Below are 27,135 nucleotides of genomic sequence, written 5' to 3'. Positions count from 1 at the left end.
TTCCCCTTCGCCTCCTCCAGTGATGAGATGTGAGCCACTGGCAAGAGAGGGTGCCAGCAAAAGGCATCCTCTATAATATAAGTCTTATAAAATATATAGATTTATGATAATTAAGACTGAGCTAACAGATGAGAAACCCTAGTCATTGGCCAAGCAGCATTTGAACCTAATACAAGTTTCTGTGCATTAATTTGGGCCCTAACTTGGGCAGGCGGCTGGTGTAAAGCACACATGTGGCCACGGGGCTTGGCGGCTTTTGGCAGAAAGATTTATCGTAACAGGTACTTATATGAAAAACCATTAGTTTTTCTTTTCCCTTTTTGGGGAACTCTGTTTACTGATGCCCGTGCTACATTTTTCAGTGTTATTTCATTCATTTGTATTCTACAATTCATCCTACTTAAAAAATCTGGTGGGCAATCTTTGCTATTTCCTACCAACATGATTCTTCTATTAGGGTTCAACAACTATGAACACTATGTATACACAGGCTCTGGAAACAAAGAGTCACTGCTCAGACACTGCTGTCAATGGGCATTAACCGATAACAGACTCAATAAAGAACTCTTCTCTGTCACCAAGTCCAAGGGGTTAAAGCTTCCAGCCATTCCTATTGTAAGCATATGACTTAGCTTGGGTATGCAGATTGAGGAAGATACTGTAGGCATGGTTGAAAGCAGGATGGCATTGTTCATATATCAAGCTCTTTCCCATAGATCTTTGTGCTTCTACTTCCCTCTTCAAGTCACCCTACCCCATGGAGAAGTTTCCTCATCCTAACTTGAAGTAGCAGAAACCCAAAATCTGGAATGGACTCTTTTGTCATGATCTCTAACTTTAAAAATCACAATAACCAGTGCATTAGTATTTTTCCCTGGTGTAAGAAGGGACTTTGAGAGCCCATCCTGCGTGAAGGGATGCACTCTTGGCCTGGACACATGGGGAAGGGCCTAGGCCCAGCCTAGGGTGATGTGGTGGACTTTGGGGAGCCCCTGTTGAGGTCCCTACCCTTCCTGGGGAGTGGAGGGTGGATGGGGTGGGGGGTAGGTCGGGGTGGGGGAGGAAGGTGGGGGTGAGGGAAGGGAGAGGGAGAAGGGATTGATATGTGAAACAAGTTTGTTCCTAATTTGAACTAATAAAAAATAAAAAAATAAAAAAATCACAATAACCCAACTTTTCCCACTATCTCTGCATATCTCATGGCAGAAAATTCCAATCCGTTATGCCACTGCTGTCAGATTCATGTTGTTACCATACTGGATAGATTCATGTCCTCCTCAACAATCATATGCTTGTCTCTATCATCCACAGATTTGAGAACAAATGACAGATCAGAGAGTATCTAGAAGAGTAAGTATGTGGAATTGGCTAAAACCAGTTTTCAAATAATTTCCTATAATCCTAACAAAAGGGAATGAAATAACATTAAAGTCAACCTCTCTCAGGGCTGAGAAAATAAGGTCCAGGAACACAACCCTGTGACTGTGAATGTTATAATCAGAGTATATAAACACCTTGGATGCATATTAGGTCTCTCAACTAACCACAAAAAATCCCAATGCACTTTGGTTTTCATCAGCGACTAAGAAAGTCCAGTTAAATCTCCAATAAGGAAGTGAGACGTAGACACTGGACACATACTCACAAGGGAATCTTGCAGTTTTTTCCCTAGGTCTCCAACTAAGTAAATGAGTTTAATCATGAATATCAAGGCATTGTTCTTCAGTTTCTGATCAATGTATCACTTATAACACTATAGCCTCTAACATTGACTACAGTTGGGACTCCTATTATCCTACAATAACAACAACAACAACAACAAAACACCCAAAAATAAAAAAGAAATCAATTTTTCGTATCTTGAAAGATGTATTCAGTACTTATTTAAAACTACCCAGTTCATTTAATAAAAATTAATCAGAACATATACATATATAAATTGTTCAAAACACAAGAATTACAAATTATTAAGAATTTCTAGGCTGGAGAGATGGCTCAGCTGTTAAAGGCTAGGCTCACAACCAAAAATATAAGAATATGTTTTATATTTCATCTTATGAAGACTTTAAATATTTAGGGAAAATGAAAAATATCATGTTTTCAGCCTATAAGGAGCCCATTAATTCTATAATATTTCCCATTATATCATGAAGAATTAACATTAGATGGAAACATTTATAACATTAATTTAAATTCTGGAAAATAACTTGCCAACATAACTTCTATAATACATGATGCAGAGTGCTTCTCCTTCTTCTCCTTTCTTCTTCCTTCTTCCTTCTTTTTCTTCTTCTTCTTCTTCTTCTTCTTCTTCTTCTTCTTCTTCTTCTTCTTCTTCTTCTTCTTCTTCTTCTTCTCCTCCTCCTTCTTCTCCTCCTCCTCCTCCTCCTCCTCCTCCTCCTCCTCCTCTTCCTCCTTCTTCTCTCTTCTTCTTCTTCTTCTTCTTCTTCTTCTTCTTCTTCTTCTTCTTCTTCTTCTTCTTCTTCTTCTTCTTCTTCTTCTTCTTCTTCTTCTTCTTCTTCCAATAATTAGAGTGTGGGACCCATTATTTTTCCAGGTAGGTTATGGATAGTGGTGACTGAATTCAAATAATCAGATGAAAAAAACCATAAATTACAGGGAATCATAAAATATGCATTTAAAAACTGCACTGAGTTGTTATGTAAGACAGATGGACACAGGTGGCACTTGCTGATACCTAGCATCTAGTGGCAGAGTGGAGCTGGCAGTGATAGAGAGAAAGAAGCAGAAGTGTAGAAGGAAGAAGACCAAGAGTTGGCTATGTATTCAAGCAGGGTGGAGATTGTTGGAGCAAGAAATGAGATCTCTCAACACCTGTTTCCATTCCTGCAGTGGTGTCAAAGCACCTACAGAATTGTTAGGATACAGCTACCCATAACAACTCCCACAGCAGGAGAGGTCTTACAATGCAGTCACAGGTAGGTAGATGAGCAGCAAGGGACACAGGACTACAATGGGCTAAGCCTGTTTCAGCTAGTGGGAGGACATAGTAGTGGATATTAGCTGAGGACCATGTTGGGGTGTAGTCAGGCTGGAGACAAGTCTTCAACACATTAGTCTAACTATGGTTTGTTGGTGATAATGTCATTTCCTTTGCCCTCAAGGAAGTTGTGTATTCATATTCATGGGAGAGATGAAATCAAATATCTGCAATGTAGCTCACATGGAATTTATTCTATTGGCTTCAATCACAGGAATGTCATTAACAATGAATGCCTCATCAGGGATGGAGTTCTAACAAAACAGAGGCAAGCACAGCTGAAAAGGCTGGCATGTTTGATAACAGAAGCCCATCCAACCTCACTCTTTCAAAAAGAACATGTTCATATTATGACTTACATTGCATTAAATGTTAGTGTTAAATTGAATTAGACTAAGAAGGATCACAGTATTTAATCACTTACAGCCCGAAGAAAATGTAATAGCTGTTATCTGTTTATCATACAAGAAAGACAAAACATGATGAGCTCTTGACCTTGTTAGAAAACTCCATGGCTTGACAGTGCTCTGTAGAATACAGAACTTTGATAACTGGAAAACACTTATTTAAAATTAACTGAGATAAGAACCCATACTTTAGAGTTATTGATTATAAAGAAGGCATGTATAGAAATAACTGGATAGTTTCTCATAGCTTTATTACATTACTTTTCAGACGATATATTTTTTTCAGTTGGGGATTTTTTTTTTAAAGATAAGACATGTGGACATTTATTCTGAAAAATAAAACAGTAATTTGTTATGTTTTTCAGAACAAGGCTACTGTTTATAATAAGGACCATCTTTTAAGTGCACAGATTTAACCATATATAATGCTGGCATCTGCAACACATGCAATTTAAATTCTTTCACAGAGGGATCATCTCTTATAGTAAATATGTTCTTTAAAACTATACGCCAGCCTCTATTCCTGTCAGCATGTCTTGGATCTGAGAATGTGGCTAATTCACACCTTTCTGGAGCGTGTCTACATCTTAAAATTGTACATATTTTTCTTGGAGAATTGATTTGTATTCTAACATGATCTTTTTCATAAACAAGAAGAAACTTTTCGTTTGGGACAGATGACATTAATTTTTTTAAAAAATATTTCTTCCTCCTAGCATGGGGATAATACTGGTTACATGCTTTTTATTTTCTTTGAATAGTGATCTAGTGGCTCTGCTTTTCCAGAATTTTCTGGCAGCATTTACTGAGTCTGTGGCTAACAAAGGAAATTTGATATATAGCCTTAGCATGTAAGAATTTTTTTTAGAAGTGGATTTTCAAGTTAATATTTAAAGCATTATAAGAAAATATTTACTGTTGACTGGCTGAGACCCTACCCCTCCATGGGCAGCCAACACACACAGATATACCTGTAATAGGACTAATCTTTTCTCAGTAAGCTAGCAGAAGGACATAGTAAGCTAAGCACTTTGAGATGTATCAGTCATGAGAAGGGTAAATTGGAGTACTGTCTCCACTAGATTTACCTAAGGGTGGTGCTCCTTGGGTTAGAGAGCACATCTTCTTCCCCATGGCATCCCAAGACAAATGCTTGAGGCCCTGTGTAGTACTCACTGTCCAGCACCTCAAGACCCAAGTGGAGCTTGGTCCCTTGGTTAGAAGCCATATCTCTCTCCCTCAGACATCCTCACCCTCAGTGTCCCTCATTAAGCTTTACATAATAAATATCTGAGGATGGTGTGTGTAACATAATATGGAATTTTCAGCGTCATGATGTATACAAGACAGTCTGTTCTGTTCATGTCCAAGCAGTGAAACATGGGGGTGGGGGGACAGAGATGGAACTTACCTGCCTTAAAGGATGGGGTTAGTAGCAACCAGCCCTTCTCCATGTTTGACCAGGGACTCAGTGCAGCAAACTCTCTGTCCTGCAACTTCCCAGCAAACAGTGGAACCCTGGCCTAGATCTATAGACAGCCAAACAAATGTGTGTGCCTGCAGTGATATAACCTGGTAGCTTCTGGGAATCACAATGCCCGTGTCCACTGAGGAAATCAGACAGGACCTGTGTCCCCAGGTAGCATGGAGACACAAGGCTGATGGAATCTACCACAGGCTAAGTATTCCCAATCTGACGACCTCAAATCCCAAGTATTTCCTAATATGATTTTAAGGAATATCCCGAGGCTCAAGTGGAAAATAACACATCCTACTTTATGTGACAAGTTGTAACAAAAATACAGGTGCACTGCTTGGTTTATCCAGTGTCACCAAGAGAAAATAAGAGCCACTACCATACTCTTGCCATCATGCAAAGTCTGCTTCATATACAACATTATTAAAAGTTATACAAGATTACTTTCAGACAATGTGTATGAGGTGTTCATGAAACAGAAATGAATTCCATACTTAGATTGTGCCCCATTCCAAAGATAATTCATAGTGTGTACTGAATGATACATTCTAAAATATTCTAAAAGCACTTTCTTCCCACACATGTCACATACTTGGTCATCAGCTTGTGGTGTGTTGGTTGACACAGAAGGTTCTGGGCACAAAACTATTGGGAGGATTGGGACCTGTCTGGATGGTCAAGTTGACTGGAAGAGTCTTGGCGGATGGACAGAAAAGCTCCTAGGAGAGAAATTGATCCAAACAGACACCAGCTACTAGACACCAGGGACAGAATGCAGTCCTGAGAGTTCTGGGTAGGGATTTGAAGGACCGGAACATGGTCTGTACCAGACCAGCATGAAGAAGCCTGAATCTCATCTCAGGGAGAGAGGTAGAGGTGGAAATCTTTGTTTTCTTCACATCTGGGGCCTTAGGAGCACTCTTCAGGGATTTCTATATAAACCATATTGCAAGGAACTGCAAACCATTCTTTCTGGGTCACATAACAGCTTACAGGTACAGCTCTCTGGGGGCTTGAGGCTGATACCCATGGGACATTCTGCCTGGAGACCAGTCTGCGAGACTGTAGCAGCCAGCAAAGCAGCAATCACAGTGTCCCCGGGGAGCAGTGACAATCCGAGGAATGACCTGCATATCTCTGGGAGCATTGCAGAAGATCTGCTGGGCCTGGTACACAAAACAGATATAGAAATGAAGTCTTGGGACAGAAATCCTTCAGATAAAGACGTCATCCAAGAAGGCTCACAAATGCATGATAAATCCAAGGGCACCCTGACTGCTGTGTGTGTGTGTGTGTGTGTGTGTGTGTGTGTGTGTGTGTGTGTGTGTGTGTGTGGTGGTGTGCACTGGTGTGTACATAGTTGTGTATGTATGCCTGGATATGTGTTCCAATGCTTATACTTGCATGTCTGAGTATGCCTTATATTGCAAGACATAATTAAAGGTATGCTTGATCCTTAGCCATCAGGGAAATGCAAATCAAAACAACTCTGAGATACCATCTTACTCCTGTCAGAATGGCTAAAATCAAAAATACCAATGACAGTTTATGCTGGAGAGGATGCGAGAAAGAGGAACACTCCTCCACTGCTGGTGGGAGTGCCAACTTGTACAGCCACTTTGGAAATCAGTATGGCGACTCCTCAAGAAACTGGGAATGAGTCTACCACAAGATCCAGCAATTCCACTCCTAGGCATATACTCAAAAGAAGCACATTCATATAACAAGGACATCTGTTCAACCATGTTCATAGCAGCATTATTTGTAATAGCCAGAAACTGGAAGCAGCCTAGATGCCCCTCAACTGAAGAATGGATACAGAAAATGTGGTACATTTGCACAATGGAATACTAATCAGCAGAAAAAAAACAACGGAATCTTGAAATTTGCAGGAAAATGGATGGAACTCTAAGAAACCATTCTGAGCGAGGTAACCCAATCACAAAAAGACAAACATGATATGTACTCACTCATATGTGGACCTGCTTTATGATACATAGTAGTGACCGTGCTTTATCAGAGCTGTTTTTAATGATGTTGCTCAGAATGGTTTCCTTCCAGATGATGATTGAGAAGCTAATTTAAAAAAAATGATGCCAAGTACCACAAGAGTAACAGAACTGTGCTGTTTTTCTGGGATTTTGTTTTTTACTTTTTTTTTTTTTAATGGAGAGTGCTGGATGTCTCTACAATTTTTTTCAAATGACTGCAGAACCTGGAAAAGCTGTTGCTGCTATTGATGCATAACATACTGCCATTATTGCTCTCTCTCTCTCTCTCTCTCTCTCTCTCTCTCTATATATATATATATATATATATATATATATATATATATATACATATTTGAATTTTTGGAAACTTTAGCTGTTTTGTCAACTTTGGAAAAAAGTATCCCAGTTTACCATGCTGAGTTGGCATTGTACAAAAATTAACAGCCATATTAGTCTAGAAATGTTGAACTTAATTTTTTTCCATTTGTACAGGGGTAACGCACTGTATTAAATATGTAAAGTCTTAAAAAAAAAGAAGGTATTTTGAGAGCCCATCTCTTGTGAAGGGATGCGCTCTTGACCTGGACATATGGGGAAGGGCCTAGGCCTGGCCCAGGATGATGTGGTAGACTTTGGGGAGCCCCTTTTGAGGGACTTACCCTGCCTGGGGAGTGGAGGGGGGATGGCTAGGGGCAGGTGGGATGTTGGGGGGAGGGGAGAGAGAGAGAGAAGGGATTGACATCTGAAGCAATCTTGTTCCTAATTTGAACTAATAAAATAATAAAAAGGTATGTTTGGCTCCTGTATATGCATACCTGTGTGTGCACATATGTCCATGCTGGTGTGTGAAAGCCAGTGAATTACTGTCTTGGAGGAGATGTGTATAGGAGGTAATTGTTGGCTTAAAATAATTTATTTTTGAAGGATTTCATATATGAGTACAGTATTTATATCATTTCCTCCCTCTCATCTTTCCTGACATTTCCTTTCATGTTGTCTTCCCCTCTACACACTCTCAAATTCAAGGTCTATTGCTCTTCAGTTATTGTTACATGCCCACACGTAAATATATAAATCTATATCCTGCTGATTCCCTTCATTATCATTCCTATGTATATTTGTTTAGAGCTGACCATCTAGGACTGGATTACCTATGAGATAGAAGACTGAATTTGTCTGTTTTGTTTGAAATGGATATGCTCTAACTTCAACTTCTCTCCTCTCTCATCCATTTCTAGGTGGCTTTATTTTACCATAGCCCATAGATGCATGGGAGCTCTTATTATAAGTGACTGGACTGCTGTCACCTTCCTGAGCTCAACTCCTAGTGTCACAGTTCTCCTCTGTATTGTCTCTGAAGAAAACACATAGAAAAAGTAGCTAATGAGCAATAAATGGAGTGGGAGTAGTAGTTCCATGTGTAGCTGTGAGCTAGAGTTCTTATAAATCCCATGTCACACAAACTTACTGTGGCCCAATTCTGCTCTGTTTTTTTTTTTTTTTTTTTTTTTTTTTGGTTTTTCGAGACAGGGTTTCTCTGTGTAGCTTTGGAGCCTATCCTGGCACTCCCTCTGGAGACCAGGCTGGCCTAGAACTCCCGGAGATCTGCCTGCCTCTGCCTTCCAAGTCCTGGGATTAAAGGTGTGCACTACCAACACCCGGCTGTTTTTCTTGTTTTTTTTTAAATAAAGGACTTTCCCTAGAGTTGGTTGTTGCCATAGTAAACATTGTTTCCTTAGACACAAATAACAGGCAGCCTTGACAGAGATGGTGAGGGAACTCCTTGGCAGTAAAGAGACATTTAATATTTGGAGACTGTATTAATTTACTTTTTGGTTGCTGTGATAAAAGACCACAACTCAAGCAACTTAATTGGGATTAGGGTTCCAGGGAGATGGTCTGTCATGTTAAGGACACACAGCACCAAGCAGCCAATGAGATAGTTCCTCCAGAAAGGCCACATCTCCTAAACTTCCCCTAACACTATCACCAGTCAGGAACCACGTGTTCAAATACCTGAGCCTAAGGGCAACATTTCTCATTCAAACCTCCACAGGAGCAGACTGTCACACATGAGACTATTCCTTTCCATGCACTGTCTGTTTGGCTGAATGAGGCTTTGTGCTTGCTGAAGGGGAGGTTCCCTTCAGAAATCCCACAGCTTTCCCTTTTCAATCACATGTTTGTTAGATTCAACTTATAAATAACTTGGCATGCTCAATGTGAAGTCCCCCCCCACAATAAAACTTCACATCTGTGTTTACACACCCCAATAGCTAAGTTAATAGCAAAGACAGTTTTGCAGAAAGTTATTAAATTGATTAACTGCTGGCAGAGCCTAAATAGTCCACGTCCATCTCAAAAACTGAAATGTGTGTCAAGTAGAAATATCTACTTCCTGTCGATGTAACAAAGCATCAGGAGTCTCCTGGAGGCTACATGAAGCTAAGAATGCTAACACAATTCTTCCGAAGATATCCTTAAGAAAGGGTGGATGGGATCAGTGTACATGGTGATTACACATCACAGGAAAAACCCCTCAGGTCAAGGTCAAGGGCCAAGAGATGGAGAGAGAAGCATTACGTGCACCCATTATTTGGGAAAGCAACCCTGATGCTGAGGACTCACTTTGGGTGCACATCTATGTGTAGACATTTGTGTTTATACATGTCTGTGTGTGCAAGACAGAGGAGTCTTGGAGGAGACAGGTGTCCAGGAGAGGAATGTTGCTACTTTAACTTCAACCTCTCTCAGTTTTGTGTTCTTTCCTTCTCACTTTCTCATTCTTTCTTTGCAGCATCCTGGGGAATGCTTGGAACCAGGCATCGGCTACACTGAGACTAGAAAATCATCTAAAAAGTAAATAACTAAAACAAAATAAAAACAAAAAACCCCAATAAAACAAATAAAGGAGCCACCACCAATAACCTCAAACTGCTAGCTTTCATGCCCACTATCCTGTTTTGTTAATGTTTTCTCTGTGTGGGGATTTGCATTTCTGGGCCTTGTATGTCCAGTGTCTTATTGTCTCTCACTAACTTCAGAAGGAAGGCTCTGAATCACACCAAGAGGAGAGAGGGTAGCTCTTTGCCCTGAAAACATCATGCACTTGCCAGTCAGCTCTTGACACAAACTGTGAAGGAGTCCTGTCAGTGCCAATATGAAAGCATTCAATACCGGACACCTGGCTGGAATGCAGGCTCCCTTCTGTGTTCATTTAAGTGGCTGCAAGATGAACTCTGGACACTGTGTGTGTGAACACAGCATGCACACCACTTGAAAACAAAACTGAGCTCTTGAATTAAAATCCGTTTGGTGCAAAAAAAAAAAAGAAGAAGAAGAAGAAGAAAAAAAAGTCAGTGTAGACTGAAGTCAAGCAAAATGTAGGACAAGTATGTATTTGTATGAAATGGGTCTGGATGCATACAATCTTCGCCTCACCCCCTCCATGCAGAGGCACACAGAGGTCAGATTGGGGAGCACATATTGATGGGGAGAGAATCTCAGACAGATTCACACATGCAGAATTGGGCCCTCATGAAAGGAAATGGCAATGTCAGGCGTGAAAAGGGGCTCTACTTTCAGTGGGAATGTGTGTTTATCTGTGAGTATGTGTGTAAGTTTGAACACATTCACCAAGATAAGCAGACAGATGACTCAGCTTAAATGCATTCTTGCCAAGGTGGTTTATGGGGTTTATATAAAGTGACAGCTTTCATGACTCATGTTTTCTTTTTCTTCTATGACTGCCTTAAAGCCAAGCATCCATCTTTAAACCTCTTTCCACAAATTGCTTTCATTGTGAAAAACCTTTATATTTTTATTCATTGGAGATTAGTCCAGAGACACACTTCCCATGTGTACTGGGAAGGTCTGAGCATTATTAAAACATTGTTAAGATCTGTTAAAATCAGAGTTTCTTTGTTAAATTATCATTATTAATGATGGATTCTACGAAGTTTGTAAGTCTCCTTTCTGCTGTTCAACACCCATCCCCCACCAATAAACAAAAACATTGAGAATGTGGTGACTTGGCTTTATAATTAGCAGTGGTTGGACTCTCTCTTGCTATCTATGCCATTCTGAACAAAAAGACTATCAGTCTAACACCAGTCAGACTGCCCTTAGCACCAAAACTCTGGAACATTCTACAGATGCCTTGAGAGAGCCATGAAAAGACTGTCACAGACTTCCTTGGCTCTAGATAACACAATTACTGCCAGGAGGACTGTCAAAACAGTTTGAACTAGACTTTCTGCAATCACATATTTGGATGAGCCATTTTTAATTTGGCCACAGGGGAAGCACTTCCCTTGGAGGACAGACAACTACCACTGGTAGCAAGATTATGACTGATCCAAAACATAAGCCTTCATGACTGTGACTGGTCCAGAATCAAAGCCTGGCCAAACGACAGCTGTGACGGGCCCAAATACTCATTCTCCAGGTACATACTCAGGCTGCTGAGTTTACTCCATGAATTGGTTGAGAGACACTCTCTTGCTACTTTCCTGTGTTGTCATTATCTGGTCCAATAAATGCTTATCTCAAGTGATCTTGAGTTCACAACTGCTCAATTCAGTTCAGTATTGGCACCAGCTTGATCTCACAGGCACCATGTATGCCTCCCTACAGCTTGACAGCTACCTTGCTGCTACCTGAACCCAAGATGATGACCTTCTAACACTACTTCTACAATATCACTGGTCTTCCAAACAGTCCAGCATGTATACCTGAGCTCCCCACAACTGCTTCTTGACAGCTGAAGAGGTCCTAAGGCCTCAAAGGTGTCCAGCAGTTGGTTCCCCATTTCTGATACTCTCTACAGGGCTCCAGATTAGCCCTGTTTGCCCCAAGTTCTGAATTTCCATTGTAGAACATTGGCAACTGCTGCCAATAAATGAAAAACGGAGTCTTCTACACAGACATCAGATCCACCTACCAGCAGCACCCACAGTCACAAATTCACCTAATGGTCTCAGTCTGTTTCTGCTTCCCCAGACAACTTACTGATTCCTAGCCAAGGCTCTCACTTACCTTCTAGAATCCAACCAGTGGGAGAAGATTGCCTGAACCTGATTGATCTTTGCCTAACCCAATGCTCGGTTCCTGATGCCTCATCTCCAGAATGCTTTCCTGACACAGGCAAGTGTCCAAATCATCCTGGTATCAGTTACTGACAAATGGAGCAGAGCGTGAAGAAAGGAATTAGAAGCAAAGAGAGGAAGAGTGATTTGGGGAACTGATAAAATGTAGCAAAGAGCCAAGAGGAGAATGTGCAAGCTATGGTCATGAGAGATACTTCAACAAGATGCCTACTCTGTAGAGGCAAGACTCAAACACGAGCTGTTACCAAGGACTAAGGATCTGGATGCCTAAGGCTGTCACAACAGCTTGGGAGAAACACAAGCTACTAGTGTGTAGTCCTTGGAGAGCTTCTTGCCTATCCACAGAGCCCCTGGCCAGCTGATTGGTGATGTTTCCTGCTCTGGGCTTCTCTATCTTTTCCCTGCTGTTCATCTTATGGAGAATGGATCCATTACTCTCAACTGGCCACTCCTTGAGGGCAGAGCTCATATCTCCCTCTTGTCTTTACTGTCTACTATACCTTGGCTACATATCTTACAAGAGCGGCAAAGTAAGATGACATGAAGGCCAAGTTAAACCAATTTCCTTGCTTCTCGAGTTCCTAGACTATAGTTCCTGTGCTAAGAGTCATTTCCCTGAGACCCTGTCCTAGAGGACATTTCCTAGCATTTCCTAAGCATTTCCTAGAGGACATGTGGCTGACATCTACCTGTTATAGGACATTTTGAATGCATTCTGACAATAAAGTTTACTTTGAATCAGAGGGTGGAGCTAGCTACTAGTTGAACAAAATTAGCCATAGAAGTTCTGGAGGACCAAGGACATATAGAGAGACACTGCAAGTCATAGGGTAGGACTTAGAAATATTCTCAGCCTTGGATCAGGGAAGGACAGAGAGAGAGGTCACTGGTCACTTCTCCACTGCTTCTCTGATCATTCAGGTTCTTACCCTGATATATGACTCCCGGGTTTTTAATTGATAAAGAATAACTAGATAAATGCTTCATCCACCACTTCATAATGTCAATCATGCCATCAAAGAAAACTCCCCTGCAGGAGCAAGTCACTATGAAAATCTGGTATAGAAGTAGCAAAACTGAAGCTTCCATTTTGCCAGACTGGTTTTGTCTTCTAAGACTCAGCATGAAAGAAGTCTGTTCTGGGTGATTTACTATAAGTATAGAATAAAAACATCTGTTGGGAAGAAAACCAGGTGTTGGGCAAGGAATGTTGATACTGTATGCTTTGCCCCTCACCTCCAACATCCGGTGGGGATTTCTATGCTGTGTTTGTTAACACTAGTTAACATAATTTTTGTGATAATTGTAGAGCAAATAGAGCAAACCCTCAAATATAATTAGGGAAAAGTGTTCCTAATTAACTTGTAACTCCTGAGTTGCAAAGTAGAGATAGAAATCAGTTACACGTTGTCAGGCCTAACGAGCACAAATGCACTGTACATTTCAAGGCTGGTGAGCCAACAAAAAAAACAAAAGTGCTCACCAATAACCTCCTGTGGACCTTCCTAAGATTCCAGCATGTCTGGCAAAGGTGTGTAAGAGAATTTCATCTTAGGTCTCCAGCACTACAGATCACAGAGATGAATTTTGCATGAATAGCAAAGGCAACCTCAGATGGTTTGGGAATATGTAGGATGAATGAAGATGGTCACTTAACATTAGCTTACGGGCATACACAGTGTATATGTGTGTGTATCAGATGTCACTTAACATTAGCCTATGGGCATGCACAGTGTGTGTGTGTGTGTGTGTGTGTGTGTGTGTGTGTGTGTGTGTGTACATGCACCCACATACCCACCTGTGCATCAGATACTGATGCTGGGTGTCTTTCTCAATCATTTCTCCACATAGACAATGTTTTTGTGAGACAATGTCTCTAAGCTAGCCCAGATCTCTAACCCACTGGACAGGAGGAGCCTGATGTCTTTATGTCCCCAGTGTTTGAGTTAGAGGCTTGTACTGTTTTGAGTTCTGGGGATCCCAGCTCAGGTCCTTATTTTTGCAGGGCAAAAACTGAACCATTGGTATAGCACAGGCAAAGGATTTTGATGAAACTCTACAGTGTTTTTAGGTAAGTAAAAGACGATAACTACACCCACAGCACAACACCACCAGTGATATCTGATCACATGCTAGGTCTTATGTTACAGTTAATAAAGAAGAGATGTAAGGATGATTTGTTCTAGATACAATTGTAATATAAGCTATAACTCTTTTGTAAAATCTACAGCCAAATTATCTCAAGCATGAGGCATGTTCATGATCATCAGTAAGAGACACAAACTATTGAAATGGGAACCATAGCTGTGAAGGAAAATGGGTATGAAGATTCCATGGGATTGGGATGTGTCCTCACGTGAAAACACACCTTCAGATTTCCAGTGTGAGAGAGGAAAACTCGCATCTACTTTAATATGTCACCACATGCAGGCTTCTCTCTTTCAAGCAGAGCTTCCTTGGATATAAGCCCTCAGCCCTTTCTGATCTCAGAAAAAACAGCTCACTTGATTTTTCATGCCAGCTCTTGCCACTTTATGGAACTGGATCTACTGCTTTGGTTGACTCTCTGTTTTGTCTACCACAACACAAGCCCTGCCTCTGGCTTTAAGCCTGAAACATCCTGCAATTGTTTTTATGACCTGATTATGCAATTCTACTTATGGTCTCTGTTGTCTCATATATGAGTCACCTGAAAAAGCAGAACTTCTCCCTACTTGGCTTCTTCCCAACCTCATCTTCCATTTGGTTCCCTAAAAAGCACTCACCATGACTAGCTATGGAAAGGGAACCTGTATCCATGGGAAAGCTGGTCTATGACCAGGAGGAACCTGGGATTTCTCTTCTTGCAACATTAAGCATGTTGGCCCCATATCAATAGGATGGGCACTCACTGCACTCACTGATGTGTTTAATGAACAAATGAGAATAACCTACAGATGTGTATCTATCTCTAGGGCAGACAGTGAGGTGGACAGAGTTTTGATGGTGCATATTTTCTAACTCAATTGGATTCAGCTTGGGAGGAGGAAACTGGGAGTCTGAACAGTGCTGAGGACTGTAAATTTTTGCTTTTTTGCATGTAGATACCATGGAGCTAATCAATGCAGAGAGATGACTCTAAAATGGCCAAAGTGACAGCAGATAAGAAGAGGCAATGTCTCTATAACGAATGTACTGTGTAGAAGCTGGCTAGATGTCCTATAGTCCTTAAGAGACCTAGAAAACTCAATCTTCTGGCCCCTCAGCAGTTGACTGGAATAAACATCCATGCATTCATGAGGAGGCAGTCATTTTATAGGATGTCTTCCTTCCTATGAATGGACCACACTTAACAGAATGCAGGCTTCTTCCAACTACTACTGCACTCTTTCCCAGAGTGCTAGAGAGGCTTAACCAAACCATCTGCTGGCTTGTCTGGTAAGGCTGAGCTCTGATCTTCTTCCTCTTCTAAGAGTAACCATAGGGAATTCGAGTTTCTGTGGTTTCTATAAGAGGTGTCCTGGCATTTGCTAAACGAGAGGGAGAGGCAGCCAGGCACCCCAGGAGGTTGCTTGTTTGATGCTGCATATGTCTACTATCTTAGCTACTTTTCTTGTGATAAAACACTTTGACCAAAGTAGCTTGTGAGAGAAATGGTTTATTTTGGCTTACAGTTGCAGAGGCATGCAGTCCACAATGGCAGGGACATGGCAGCAGGCAGAGAAGGGGAGAAAATATGGTGCCAGGAGCAGGAAGCTAGCAAGTCACACTGCATCTATACTCAGGATGCACTCAGCTTACAGAGTCCAGGATTCTATTTGGAAAATAGTGCCACACACAGTGGGTATTGTATGTGGCTTCTGTAAACTGTAACCTGAGGGCCAGCTTCCCATGTCCACAACAAAGCTATGTTGATGCACAGTTACTCACACCCATGCAGCTATATTCAAACTGAAATTACTTTCCTCCAGTAGCAGGTCTAATCCTGAAAGTAAGTCCATGTTCCATGTTACTCCAGGGTGTCTGCTCCTCCAGGGAAACCACAGCTTATATAAGTGGTGATGAGTTAGGTTGTCTCCGTGCCATATTCTGATATGATAAGGGGACTTAAACACAGTTCCACTTTTCAAAATAAGTGACCAGAGATCAGATACAGACAAATCTCTTTCAGGTAGCAAATGCTTAACATCAAATCAAAAGACTTATTTATATAATTTTTTATGTGTTTTTCAGTGTTTTGCTTGTGTTTTATGTACCATATAGGAGGAGGCCAGTAGAAGGGGTCAGATGCCCTGGGATTTGAGTTACAGATGGTTTTGAGCAACCATGTGGGTGCTGAAACTCATCCTGGGTCTTTTGGAATAGCAGCCAGTGCTGTTAACTGCTGTTAACTGCTGTTAACTGCTGCTTTCTTCAGTACCCTTAACACCATAGCTAACCTACACAGCCTTTCTCTTGATTACATTTAAGTTCACTGATAATGGACTCTTGAAGCTAAATGAAACCAGACTGGTATTGTTTCTCCAACATGATTTCAAGGGTCCCCCTTTGTTCAGATACTCCAGACTGCAGAACGACAGTCCATCAAAGATGCCTTCATCTTAGCCAGTGATTACAACCTCTTTCACTCTGAACTAGAATACACAACAGCAAAAAATACTGGCTTTTTAAACTAAGTTTGTTTTGAACTTTCATGTCTTTGGGTTTCAACATGAAATAGGTTTTATCCTTTGATTTTAATTTCTCCTTGGATATTTGACATTTCTGCATTTTTGTCCCATCCTTCTGAGACATCTGTATTTATTTTCACTCTTGTGCCATTGCTTTTTGTACTGTGGAGGCCCTGATTCACTGTGCTGGACAACATGGGTACATGTTGTTTGGAATAAAGAATGAAAATAGGGTATAATTTTGAAGCCTGAGAACATGATGGCTCTAAATTTGATAAAAATCTTGCTCTTCTGACCCATTTCCGTAACTCTTGCTGTGATGCAGAAACTCTCTGCCCAGAATTCTTTTTGTTCAACTTTTTTTAAAAAAATTTGAATTAGAAACAGGAATTTTTTTACATGACAATCCCAGTTCCCTTCTCCCATCCGTCCTCCCCTGCCACTACCCCCTGCCAACTAATACCATATCCTTTCTGCTCCCCATGGATGGTGAGGCCTTCCATTGGGTGTCATCAGAGTCTATTTTATCCTTTGGAATAGGGCCTAGGCCCACCCCCCGTGTGTCTTGGCTCAGGAAGTATTCCTTCATATGAAATGGGCTCCCAAAGTCCACACCTATGCTAGGGATAAGTACTGAACTTCTACAGGAGGTCCCGTAGATTTCTGAGGTTTCCGCACAGAAACCCATGTTCTTGGGTCTGGATCAGTCCCATGCTGGTATTCCAGCTATCAGACTGGGGAGCAAGAGTTCCCGGATGTTCGGATGTTCAGGTCAGCTGTTTCTGCGGGTTTCAAGGAGGATCCTAAGAGACACATACATGGTCCCCAGGAGAAAGGGAAAGGGTCAAGATCTGCTGAGCAAATTGGGAGCACAGGAAGAGGGGGGAGGGAGCTAGGAGAATGGGAATGGGAGAAGAGGAGGGATGCAAAGGACATTAGGGAGCAGAAAGGTTGAGTCAGGGGAAGAATAGACGATAACAAGAATGGAGATACCATAATAGAGGGAGACATTTTAGGTTTACAGAGAAGTCAGGCACTAGGGAAATGTCTGGAGATCTACAAAGATGACACCAGTTAACAATCTAAGCAACAGAGGAGAGGCTACCTTAAATGCCCTCCCCTGATAATGAGATTGATGACTAACTTATATGCCATCCTATAGCCTTCATCCAGCAGCCGGTGAAAATAGAAGCAGACACCCACAACTAATCACTGAACTGAACTGGAACCCAGATGCAGAGAAGGATGAGTGAAGAGCACAGGGGTCTGCCCAGAATTCTAAGTGACCCTCTCTCTCAAAAGCCAAAAAGGTGGAATAAAGGCTGTCATGGCAAACCACCAGCTCCTACTTTTGAAGGAGCCTCTGGGTGATTGTAGAAAACTAGGTAGAAAGAAAAGTGCCTTGGGGCTGGGAATATAGTTCAATTGTAGAGTTCTGGTAAAGTATGACTTCAATCCACAGCAACACTAAAAATGTAATAATAAAATGTTTTGAATTAGTAAGCTTAAGAAGCTGCTATGCTGAGAGTAATGCCTCCAACTTGCCTTCTACCAGGAAGGAGGATAATATTCACTAATATCTACACACTGTTCAGAACACACACAGGGAAGATATTAGTCATTAGGAATCTAATAGAATTAGGAAGAGAATGGAAAGATGTCATCTAGCAGAAAAGAAATCCCATGCTGTGTCTCATGTAAACAGAAGGAGTTTAGTGGACTAGCAGGGCTCTGGGGGGATTCAGTTAGGACTGGAGTCTACCTAAGGAGCTCTATTTCAGTGAGTAGCCTGACTGTCCTAAAGATTTTCACAGAGGGCAAGCATGTAGCATATGGAAAGGGGACAGAAAGTGAGAAACTCTGAAGGCTCTGTATAGAAACAGGAGTCTATTCCCTGCTTTTGCTACAACCATATAAGGGCAACAAACACTCACAGGCAGGTATGTGTTGGCCCATCCTTGCAGGCAGAACAATTACATAGAACTGACAACTCCAAAGATTTTCAGAAGAAAATAAAGAAAAGAAAACTGATTGTAAAGGGAGAGCTAAAAAAACTTCCCTAGAGAAATTTCAGTCTTGAAGAAAAGCCTACCTAACAAAGGCACTTAAGGGCTCTTCACCACACAGTATACCCTACCTGAGTAAAAGTTCACCCTACCAGTCCACCTTGAGCAAAAGTTCGTCCTACCAGTCCACCCTGAGTAAAAGTTCACCCTACCAGTCTACCTTGAGTAAAAGCTCACCAATAGTTATCACACTTCATTTGTGTGCACTGAGCTCAACACACCCCAACTTCTGTCTTAAAAGTTAGAAAATCTAGAGTGATTGTCACAGGGAAAGCATGCCTGCAAAGCTAAGGAAACAGTCACTCCCAAGTAGAAGAGTGGACACTAGGGAAGAGTGAGATAACTCATGCTATATAACATTCTTAGAGAAATTCTTTAACAGTATATATTATTAAACCAAAAATAGAGGCCACAAAAATCAGAAAGCAAGTTCTTAAAATTAAAGAAACACATGATGCCCTATTACTCGCCCATCCTCTCTGAGGCTCATATAGAGAGTGAGAAAAATGAATGCCACAAATAAACGTTAGGCAGTAGAAACTGTTCAGCAGTTATGTAACAGAAATGGCAAAGGTCTCAAAATTGTATAAGAAAAGAAAAAATAACTTGAGGGTCAAAGTCTAACTAATTACATAGAGGACAGAAAAGGAGGCTGTGGGAATTAGTGTTTTCTTTTTTTAAGGTAATATTTCAGCACTGGAGAAGGTCATTGTTTAACCTGGGAGTGTTCAGTACCAAGGAAGATTTTTAAAAGAAATACACAGTTAGATATCAGCACACACCATCACAGAATCCTATAACATCAGAGATAAAATTAAATTTATAAAATATTCCTAAGAAAAATAAGACCTTCTACTGTAAATTCTACATCTAGTTTAGTTCACATACATGTGGATACTTTAGAACCATTATTTTCTTAATTATATCTCCCCATTGCCCACTTTTAGGAATATGTAAGACGGTAAAACACTAGGGAGGAAGATATTGAGATCCAGGATATAGATGCTGTAAGCTGGGGTTGCTGTGCAGCAGATCTGGGGAACAAGACAATGATGTCGCCAGATGTGTGAGGCTTTGGGATACAATACATGGAGTAGGTAGAAGGAAATCAGCATCATTAACAAAAACTGCATGTTTTCTGTCATATGCAGGACTGAAATGTGGTGTGTGTGTGTGTGTGTGTGTGTGTGTGTGTGTGTGTGTGTGTGTGTGTGTGTGTGTTTAGGTCATGAAGTCATACAGGGGACCACGAACAGGGAGGAAGAGATTTTAGGGTAAGGGAAGATAAAATAAAGAGCAGGTAACAGAATACATAGTATGAAAGAAAGGGGAACTGTTGATGGGGCAGAAACGAACCAAAAAGAAGAAGATGAGAGAACGGGCAACAGTGTGGGGTAGGAGGAATCAGACTGAAGTATATGCCATGATATACTTTGTATGCCAACTTAAAAACCAAGAAAGAAAAATGAAATCATTGGCAAGGTTGAGTCAGTGGCTGGTCTCCTTAATTAAAAGAAAGGGCCATTTGGGCATGCACAGCATAAACACAATACCCACTACTGTTGGAGAAGTGATGCTCCCAAGGACACTTGCTTTAACCAATGTAAAACTTACTAACCAAGTCCATGTTCCAATAAGTGCTGCTTTATTATGATTTGTGAAGCATTCTCAAAACTTCAGTTGTGTATTTCAAATTTTATGTTGATTATTTCCACATTTAGAGAGAGAAAAACTTCCATTAGTCAAGCCCAAAGGACATGCATGCATTTCTAATTGGTTCACTCGTTCCCAAGCATTGTGAGTAATGGACAGCAGAGAATAACTATGACTGGGGTTAAGTGCAACGCTGATCATTATCTCATCATAATCATTGCACAGGAGGAAAATGATGCATTCTCAGGCCTACCAGGCAGCAAAGAAATAATGCTGCTGTGAGATGAGGCTGCAGAGTAAGCAGGCAGGTGTTTCCCAGCATATGTGGTTGTGTGCTGTATCTGTATACAAAATAGATACCTCTATTTTGACATTTAATTATTGTTCAAATAGTTTTCCAGGAATTATTCGATACGTAATTTATGGAATTTATGCTTTATTTTATCCTACTTTTTGTACTTTGGACTCCTTGGTATCTTTTTAAAATTGGTATATACACCTTGCACGTGGTAATACACTTCTTGCGGACATTTTAATGCAAGTATGTAAGGCACTTGACCCTGTCATGCTCCCACTCAACCCTCCCTCTCCTGTGAGTCCCTCTAGTTTCCCTAGAGACTTCACCTCTACTTTCCTGTCACATATACATACACAATTTTATGACTATATAAATTCTATGATCCACGAATGAGAGAAAAGGTGGTAATTTTCTTCCTGGACCTGACTAAATTTGCTTCATACCATGATCTCTAGGTGCATCCACGTTGTTGTGAATTACACAACATTGCTCTTTACTGCTGAATAACATTCTGTTGTGTATATATGCCACTTTTTTCTTTACTCATTTCCCTGCTGATGGACACAGAGGCTGATTCCACGACATAATAGTTAGACTTCATCCAGATTCCTGTTTATAAAACATGTTAAAATCACTAAATTAATCCCCTTACAATTCTGCAAATTGTAATGTATAACTATAGACAGAATGACTTCAAAGAACACCTCTCTCTCCCCGTTCTTCCAACATTTCCCAATACATTCTATTCCAATATATGAGCTCAGAGACAGAAGAAAGACAGAGACAGAAATAATTCCCTTTACCTAGGGGAACTTCTATAACACACCATGTCATGAGTCCTTGATGAATTCTGTATCATGCCTCCTGGAGAACTGAAAAGTCACAGTTTTATTTAATTCATGCATGAACACTTGACCTCATTCCCCAAAGGATTTGTGGAGGCTCCTTGGAGCAAAGGAAGTGAAGCAAGCCATTCTTACATAGACACTGACTTCTCCACTGCTCATCTAGTAAGTTTATAAAATGTGGACACATTTGTCAGAATACTTCTGTCTTAGTTGGGTTTTATTGCTGTGAAGAGACACACTAACCACAGCAACTCTTATAAACATTTAACTGGGGCTGGCTTACAGTTTCAGAGGTTTAGTCCATTATCATCATGGTGAGAAGCATGGCAGCATGCAGGCAGACATGGTGCTGGAGAAGGAGCTGAGAGTTCTGCATCCTGATTGACAGGCAGCAGAAGGAGACTGTGAGCCACACTGGGCATAGCTTGAGTATATGGGACCTCAAAGCCTGCCCCCACAGTGACACACTTCCTCCAACAAAGCTACACCTACTCCAATGCAGCTACACCTTCTTATAGTGCCACTCCCTATGGGCCAAGCTCTCAAACACATGAGTCTATGGGGGCCATGCCTATTCAAACCACCACAGTATCTTCACATAGTTAGCAGTCAGTAATATCCAGGCATTGGTCATTCAGAACAGAGCTTCACCCTGGCAGTAGGCTTAGCAGAACACCTAAAAGCTGTGCACTCTGAAGTGTTTGAGGGATGAATGGAAAGGATGACATTCCTGGCCCACACAGGCAGGCTTGTTATACCAAGGAGACTACTGGACTTGGACACTTGGACAGAGACAAGAGTATCAGAGGAGGAGAAAGAGAGAAATGGAGGGTTTAGTGACCATGGAGCTTTACTGGGTTAGCTGAACTAAAATAATGAATTCCCCAAGCTCTGCAGGAGCCACCAGAATAAGCATTTCAAAGACCCTTTAGCAGATGACACAGGCCAGTGCTGAAGATGAAAATTTGTCTCTAAGGCTCTCTGAGATACATTCTGTTCACCTCATTTCCTTTTCCTCAGGCAGGGGGATTGGCTTTGATTAAACCTGATCACTGGGGTGATGTTTCAAGAGAAGTCAACTGAGTCATGTGGGCTTTCTGGTCCCCTCAGATCTCTGCCACTGGGGAAACTTAGAAGGCTTTGTATTCCTAGCCCCCACTTCCCTGTGCAAGCTTGTCCTCACAGGTATTTTCATCCCCTTCCCTTCTGCAGGATGGGACTGGGGCCCAAGTGTTGCTATTTAACATCACCTGCAATGCTAACTCCAGCTACAGGGAGAATACAACAGTCTCCTTCTGGGAAGGCAGAGAACATCTGCTAGGGTGGTAACTATGATTGTTCATAGTTGATTCACTGGTGTTTCAAAGGTAGCATTCCTTTCAGGAAGGAAAGCTAAGCCAGCGTTGGCCACCGTGGGGAGAAGCAGAGTAAGAAGGGAAGTTCTCTGCCTTCAGGCCAAGCACTACATCCTTCCCACAGCCCAAGCTTTGCCCCATGTGGAATCTTCTTGTTCTTCTAACAAGGGTGTATGCTTTTGATATTTCCAAATGGAGTACAAGAAATGTCCAAGTAGAGACATTTCTACCTTATTCTGGGTTAAAGTGGTGGTCTCCAAGATCTTCCAAAAGCAGCTGGAGAATGCTACAGCTTCTCTCAACTCCTTTACAGCCACCTCAAGAGCAGGCAGCAGCTCATGCGCCATGCAATGGGCCCTTTGCAATTTCTACCTCCACCTTTCATATGCGATGAATGCTATTGAAGCACCTTCCAGGTAATGGTGTGTGTTGCAGACAGTACGAAGTTGACCTAGTTCCAAGTCTTCTCCAAGCATGAAATGGCATGCACAACATATGCAGAAGATGCTGTGAAGACCCTCATTCCTGGCTTTCTGCATCCAGTGGCAAAATCTTGAATCACTAAGCATCTGGTTTCCCTCACACACATTGAGTCCTTTTCTCCCAGGTACAACCAGAGAAAATAAAGATGGTCTTGCATAACCATAATGGCAGGGAAGAGTTCAGTTTACATAATTCACCTCAAAGCAGTCTGCAAATATCACAAAATGCAGATGATGACGACCTTACCTTGCCTGACCGATCTAAGTTTATTGTGAAACATTACTTTAATAACACTCTAACCCTCACCAATAATTGTTCCCACAAGAAAAACCCTCCACTTTTACAAAAATGAAGAGTAAATGAAGCCGGCAAGCAAGTAAGGGTGAGGGGAGGACATGACAAATAAAAAATAGAAAAGAATGAGCTATTCTGGGTCTGGTTTAAACTCAGCTAAGAACAAGAAACAGAACGACCAACTCGGAGGAAGAAAACACAAGGAAATGTACTGAAACTGGGGGTCTTGACCTTGAGCCTTGTGTGCCTGCTTATGATTCTATAGCTTGAACTATATTTGTCCTTAAATAATTTTTTCACATATTTCATCCACACAGATACAGGGAAGTTTTAGACCTGAGACAGAAGGTCAATGCAATGGTATAGTGGATAATTAAGAGATCTTTTGGGAAAGTTGAGTTTGCAATTCATTTGTCAAATACTTGATTGTAGGAATACTCTAATGAACCAGATGCGAAACATCACCCACAACAGCAGTGATCATAATGAAGAAGAGGGACCTCAGAGCAATTTGGAATCCCATACTGGGGACATGTATGTCATTAGACCCCCAACAAGTTAAGACTGCACACTTACCAAGTTTGGGATGACAGTTAATGGCTAACTAAGTTTGGGATGACAGTTAATGGCTAATGTTTACTCTGCCCAGTTATTCCAAGAAAGGTACTGGTGGAATGCTTTCAATATTCTCACTCTTTAAACCCTCATTACTCTACAAGCTGCAATAATTAAGTCTAAAACCCAGTTCTGTGAATGTGGGAGGGCATTCAAGTTAACTTCCAAACAGTTCTTTAGCATTCAGTACTATATCCTTGGAGCTTTGAGCATGAAGGGGTATTTTACACAATAAATTAACATCAGAACCACAATATGCTTGGTGCACTTATAAACCACAACATATGCCTGATTGCCAGTAGCTCAAATGCTTTGTCCTTTTATCATTTATTTCTAATGTTACTCTAATGATGGCCTGTGGGTGCCGTAAGATGCTCAGCTACTTCTAAAGCAAATGACAAGGATGGAAGTAAGATCATAGAATTCTAGTGATAGCTACATTTACTGGATTCTAATTATTGAGTATGATCAAAGTACTATGTGCGTTGTCTTTGATGGTATTTTACTCACTCAGTTGAAATTGGAGAATGACTATGTGATCAGTTCTGGGAGGTTCTGGGTTATAACACTTGGTTCACACATTTGCTACTGGGCTGGAAAATGAAACAGGTATCTCGAAACAAAACAGAATCATTTAATGAGAAGTCTAACCTGTGACCAGCTCCCGAATCTCCAGGTCTGTGGTCTTGCGAAGCAGTCTCACCAAGGCTGGGATGCCACCACAGTTTTTCAGGGCGATTTTGTTGTCGTCGTTGGCCTTCCCATACACTAAGTTCCTCAGAGCCCCACAGGCACTACGGTGGACTTCCGTCATCCGGTGATCCAGCAGGTCCACCAGGAGCTGTATACCTCCTTGTCTCCTTATCTGAAACAACAAGGGAAACAGCTTTGGCCTTGGAGAGTCAGGTTCCTCTGTCTGAGCCCAAGCACTGTTTTCCTTGGAAAACTGGCTACAGACAACTGCACTGAATTAAGGTTTATTAAAGGGAAAGAAAACAGTGCTCTTCTTGGATTCCATCTTCTGCAACCGCTTTAATAACCTACCAATAAGAAAGTAAATGCACTGCTTTCAAACCACAGAATCTTGGAAAGGCGATTTTAACTTCGAAGTGGGTGCATCAGACATTTCTTTAAAACAAAACAAAAATGTCACATGCTCATAGAGTTAAAGTGATCACCATCCCTGAGACTTAACTAAATTTGACCACGGTCTTAAATGGCCACAGTATGGATACAGAAAGCACTGAAAGAATTCTACACAACAGCAAGACTGCAAACCCATAAAAGGCACTGAAACTAGATGAGAAACTGAAATAACTGACACAAGGGGTTTTGTTTTAGCAGCTCTGGGGATGTAAGAAGGTCACTTGCAGTGAGAGACACAGCATGGATGACCACAGAAGGCACATCTTACTTAAGTCTTTGAATAACAACAGTGAAAAATGATTTCTCTTTTAGTGCTCCATTTGTTGAAAAGAAATTGTAATCTGGAGATTAATGCAAGAAATGTTTTGTGGTGTGTTTCCAGATATGTGTTCTTTTTGTTGCCCATTAACATTGCGGGCAATTTAAATATTTAAATCAAAAAGACAACAAAGTAGCTCATTAATACACACAGTATTGTGTACACATCATGATCATCAAAGCTACATCTGAACACTGCTGCCCTTATGTGGAAAATCACCTGATTTGTTTGTGAGGGCTTCTTTCTTTCTACTTAGACTTCAGTGCTACTAGGGATTAAAGGATTAATACCACCATGATTTAATTTTCTTATCCCAGAAATCTTATTCATCCCAGGAATGTGCTAGGACACTTGGCTGCATCCTGCCACTCTCTCAAGGGAGCTCAACCTCACTGCTTCTAGCTGTAATCTGGACCTACCTACTCCCCAACCCAGCATCCCAAGGTCCCATAGGACTATGCTCTTCATTTACTTCATCAGTATGTTTTCATCCCAAGTACAATGCCATGCTCACCGTAAATGCTCACCACATAAATGCTGAACGAATGAGGAGAGTTAATTACACGACTTGCTACCTTAGGCTTCTATAGATTTACTAAAACATTGTTTTTCAAAATTGAGTGATATGCCTTGTAAAGGAGGGGAAAAAAGGCCTTTTGTGAGCAGTCGAGGATGTATGCAGGGATCTCCAGTGGCATTTCCCACACCAGCTTACAAACATACAGAGGGAAGGCTTCATGCACATAGGGTGGAACACCGATGATTCATTAAGAGCTTACAAGAAGTGTTTTCACTCATGCACATAATGCAAACATAAAAAGAAGAAAGCCTTACAGTGCTTACAGAACCCAAATCCTTTAGTCTGGAAAGCATGATGTAGTGTTTTGCTTATTGTGCATCTCATGGGAAAGGCACCAGAGAAGGTGGGGGAGGGGATGGAAAGGGGGACTCCTGGGGCACAGCCCCGCTGAGTGAATGCTGAGTTCTCTTCCTTGCACTGTGCACAGTCTGCAGGTGGTAAGGGTGCCTGGGGAAGTCATCTCAAAGGATTACTGAGTTGGTTAAAAAGAAACAATGGCTGTACAAGTTGGCACTCCCACCAGCAGTGGAGGAGTGTTCTCCTTTCTCCACATCCTCTCCAGCATAAACTGTGCTTGGTGTTTTTTATTTTAGCCATTCTGATCGGTGTAAGATGGAATCTCAGAGTTGTTTTGATTTGCATTCCCTGGTCGCTAAGGATGTTGAGCAGTATCTTAAGTGCCTTTCAGCCATTTGAGATTCCTGTATTGAGGATTCTCTATTTAGATCTATACCCCATTTTTTAATTGGATTATTTGGTGTTTTGGAGACTAGCTTCTTGAGTTTTTTGTAAATTTTGGAGATCAGCCCTCTGTCAGATGTGGGGTTGGTGAATATCTTTTCCCA

At 41.3% G+C, this 27,135-nt stretch overlaps 1 protein-coding gene across 2 annotated transcripts in view; it reads right to left on the bottom strand.

Moving 5' to 3' along the window:
- The window catches only part of Ctnnd2 (catenin delta 2), a 654,324-nt gene that overhangs the window by 182,365 nt on the left and 444,824 nt on the right, over nt 1–27,135 (bottom strand). For both annotated transcript variants that reach the window (XM_035439156.1, XM_035439157.1), the window contains one exon: nt 24,897–25,110. In XM_035439156.1, the coding sequence (XP_035295047.1) occupies nt 24,897–25,110 (214 nt within the window). The remainder of the gene's footprint in view (nt 1–24,896; nt 25,111–27,135) is intronic.

The sequence above is a fragment of the Cricetulus griseus genome, chromosome 2 (assembly GCF_003668045.3).
Source record: "Cricetulus griseus strain 17A/GY chromosome 2, alternate assembly CriGri-PICRH-1.0, whole genome shotgun sequence".
Classification (NCBI taxonomy): Eukaryota; Metazoa; Chordata; class Mammalia; order Rodentia; family Cricetidae; genus Cricetulus; species Cricetulus griseus.
This window is presented reverse-complemented; position numbering and strand designations above follow the sequence as displayed.